At 37.6% G+C, this 3,766-nt stretch overlaps 1 protein-coding gene across 1 annotated transcript in view; it reads left to right on the top strand.

Annotated features, from left to right (window-relative positions):
* The first annotated feature begins 3,621 nt into the window (after nt 1–3,621).
* The window catches only part of MRPL30 (mitochondrial ribosomal protein L30), a 9,958-nt gene continuing 9,813 nt past the window's right edge, over nt 3,622–3,766 (top strand). The window contains exon 1 of the mRNA XM_006887853.1: nt 3,622–3,672. Within this exon, the coding sequence (XP_006887915.1) occupies nt 3,622–3,672 (51 nt within the window). The remainder of the gene's footprint in view (nt 3,673–3,766) is intronic.

A 3,766-nucleotide genomic window follows, 5' to 3' on the forward strand; every position in this document is an offset into this window, starting at 1 on the left:
AAATTTTGCTATTCTGACTGGGGTGAGATAATATCTCATAGTTGTTTTGATTTGCATCTCTCTTAGAGCTAGGGATTTTGAACATTTCTTCATGTGCTTCTTGGCCATCTGAATGTCTTCTTTGGTGAAGTCAGTCCTGTTTTATAACAGTGGGGTTATGCAGTATTTGTCCTTTGGTGATTGAGATATTTCATTCCGCATAATGAAACCTGACCTATCTTGTGCCATCCTCATTATCTCTGCAACATTTGAGCTCATTGCTGAAGTCACTATCTATTTTATTGAGCTCTTCCTCTCCTTTGCTCACACTCCATCTTTCCAAACGTGGTGTCCCTTCCTAAGGAATAACTCTGCCTAGCTACATGTCCACAGTATAAAAGGCAAAGCTTCATCATCCTTGCCTCCAAAGAAGACTCTGACTACAGCCTTTCCAAGATATATCTGTTCTTTTAGCAGTCCATGCCATATTCAATACTCTTCTCCAGCACCACAACTCAAAGGCATTAATTCTTCTGTCATCCTTATTCCTTGTCCAGCTCTCTGATGCATAGCAGGTGATTAAGAATACCATAGTGTGAATCAGGCACACCTTAGTTTTCAAACTGACATCATTATTCTTCAGTTTTGGAGAGGTCCCTGATAGCAGACTTGCTCAGTACAATACATCTCCTGATTTCCTGACTGCTGGACGTTAGATTGTTAATCCTAGCAAGGTGAAATCATTGACACCTTCAGTCTTTTCTTCATCTATCATAATGTTGACTATTGGGCCTGGGGTGAGGATCTTTGTCTTCTTGATGTTGAGATGTAATCCATACCAAAGACTGTAAACCTTACATACATGTTGTTATTGTTAGGTGCTATTGAGTCAAGTATAACTCACAGCAACTCTATGAACAAAAGATCTGAATTGTGTTCTATCCTGTGCCTTCCTGACACACAAGAACCCATTGTGATAGTCACTGTGTTGATCCACCTGGTTGAGGGTCTTGCTCTCTTTCGTTGACCCTCCACCCTTCCCAGCATCATGTCCTTCTCCAAAGAATAGCCCCTCCTAGCAATATGCGCAAAGTATGTGAGGCGAAGCCTCATCATTCTTGCCTCCAAAGGGCACTCTGGCTGCACCCTCTCCAGGACATATTTGTTTGTTCTTTTGGCTGCCCATGGGATGTTTAGTGCTTTTTTCCAGCACCACATCAAAAAGGCACCAGTTCTTTTTCTGTCATCCTTAGTCATTGTCTAGCTATCATATGCATAGCAAATGATTAGAAAGATGGTGGCCTGAATCAGACGCATCTTAGTCCTCAAACTGATATCATTACTCTTCAATAATTTGGAGAGGCCCCTAACTTCAGATTTTCCCAGTGCAGTATGTCCCCTTTATTTCCTGACTGCTGATACCAAGGGTATTAATTGTAATCCAAGCAAGATTAATTTGTTGACAGTTTCAATCTCTTCCCTTTCTATCATGATGTTTCCTGTCCATCCAGTGCTAAGAATCTTTGTTTTCTTGACATTGAGATGCAATCCATACGTACGGCTGCATTCCTTGATTTTCTGCAACAAGTGCTTCAAGTTCTTCTCACTTTGAGCAAGCAAGGCTATATTATCCATATAACGCAGGTTTTTGATGAGTCTCTCTCCAATACTGATGCCATATCCCTCTTCATAGAGTCCAGCTTCTTGAATAATTTGCTCAGCATACAGATTTTTTTTTAAATTTTAATTTGTGTGTGTGTGTGCGTGTACTGTCAAATCGGATCTGACTGGTACAGGAGGAGATTGTCCCTCCTTCTCTAGCAGAGCATCTGGTGGATTCAAACTGCTAAACTTTCAGATTGCAGTGCAGCTTCTTGCCACTAGGCCACCAGAGCTCGTTAGCATACAGATTTAATAGATGTGGAGATAGACTACAACCTGATGCTCTCCCTTCTTACCCACATTGTTCTTGTTGTTGATTGTCGTCAAGTAGAGCACAACTCATAGTTACCCTATGAACAAAAGACTGGAAGCCTTTCTGTAGCTATCATTGTTTCACGAAGTGCATAGAGTTTTCAGAGGCATGTTGTTTTGGAAGTGAGTGCAACTCCTGCTTCTAAACTTGTCTTAAATTGGGAGCTCCACCAAACACTGTCCACCATAGGTAACCGTTATATAGTGGACTATAATTGCAATTTTCTTCTTCTTTTTTTCTCTAGATAAGCAAGCATAGTAGTTTTGGGTTTTTTAAAAAATTATTATTAATTTCCATGAACACTTACAAGAGTTTTTGGATTTTCATTCATTCATTGTTGCACTTTTCTCCCCGTCCCCACCCCCTACCCCCATTCTCCTCTTCTCTTTGAAAAGTAAAATTCCTTCATTGGTATACAATCCCACACCCCCACCCCCACCCCCACCCCAAGTATACTCCACTCTGCAACCTTCAGTCCGGACTCTTACGATAATCATAATACCTTATAATATATTGCTTTTAATCTGTTCTCTCCTTCATCCGTTTAAATGCAGTATACCTAATTCATCCAGTTTTTCTCATTCTTACCCTAACGTCAGTCCCATTCTACAGCAGTGGCACTATGAGCATAGTAGTTTTTAAATGACAGAGGCAATACATGTTTAATAGACTATCTAAAAATTAAAAATAAGCAAAAAAGAACATCTTATATTGGGTTTTTTTGACAGATTAGTGTCCTGACTTTATGAAAATAACAAGACCAGCACTTAGGAAAATTAGATTTAAGACCGTACATTCTACTATAGCTAGATGTCCTTAGTTAAATGATGTGAATTTTCTGATATATAAAGTAAGAGGGTTGTCAAGTCTAGTTGGGATTTCTTTTTGGCCTTTTCACCTCTTATTTTCTGTGATTTTTCAATAGGCTGTTAAGCAAAAATTGATGTCTTGCAAAAATGGAAGATGACTATATAGGATCACAGTAAATATCACTGTCATTATCTAACTTTCAGATAGCATCTTTGCATAACTTCTAAATCATTTAGAATCGTGAATAAGACCCTTAATCATAGCTATTACCATTGTTGTGTACCATAAAGTCAGAACTGATCCATAGCTGATCCTCTGGTGGTTTTCAGAAGCAGGTAAACACAGAGGAGGAGATTCCTCATCCTTCTCCCATAGCTATTACAGTGAATGTTATATTTACGGTCACCTTCCACCTCAGTGTTTATTACTGCTTGGTATACCTTGTTAAAGTGCAAAATAGTTAGATAGTAGGTTTTTCCCCTATTGTCATAAACATAGATGGTTGCATAGTGAGATGGATGATAAGGGAGGTATAAATGTACTCTTTGAGTAAATACTTTTAGTTCTCAATTTTGTGGAATCTATTTAGGCTCTTGATTCAGTTGATGAAAATTTATTTACATTTAATATATCTTTATTGCCTATTGTTTTGCTGAACCCTAAATAAAACATTTATTGAAACTTATTATCCTTACTATATTAAAATAACTAGTCTTTTACTATTGAAAGTTCATTAAGGTTTAAAATTAACTTGTTAGTTTTTAAAATACTGTTAAGAAGGAGAATTGTATCTATTTTCTAACATATTTGACCTCATGATTTATTTTCTGACAGCCTACAGAGACCAAATAAATGCAATGGCTGGGATCTTACGCTCAATAGTTCAGAGAACCACAGGAAATCCATTGGTAAGTATTTGTTTTCAAATCAGAATTTTTTTTCTTTTCTATTCCTAATGAAAATATTAGAATTTTGAGTTGGAGGACCATATGATATATTACT

Source organism: Elephantulus edwardii, unplaced genomic scaffold (genome assembly GCF_000299155.1).
Source record: "Elephantulus edwardii isolate Elephantulus edwardi_28Jun2011 unplaced genomic scaffold, EleEdw1.0 scaffold00062, whole genome shotgun sequence".
Lineage (NCBI taxonomy): Eukaryota > Metazoa > Chordata > Mammalia > Macroscelidea > Macroscelididae > Elephantulus > Elephantulus edwardii.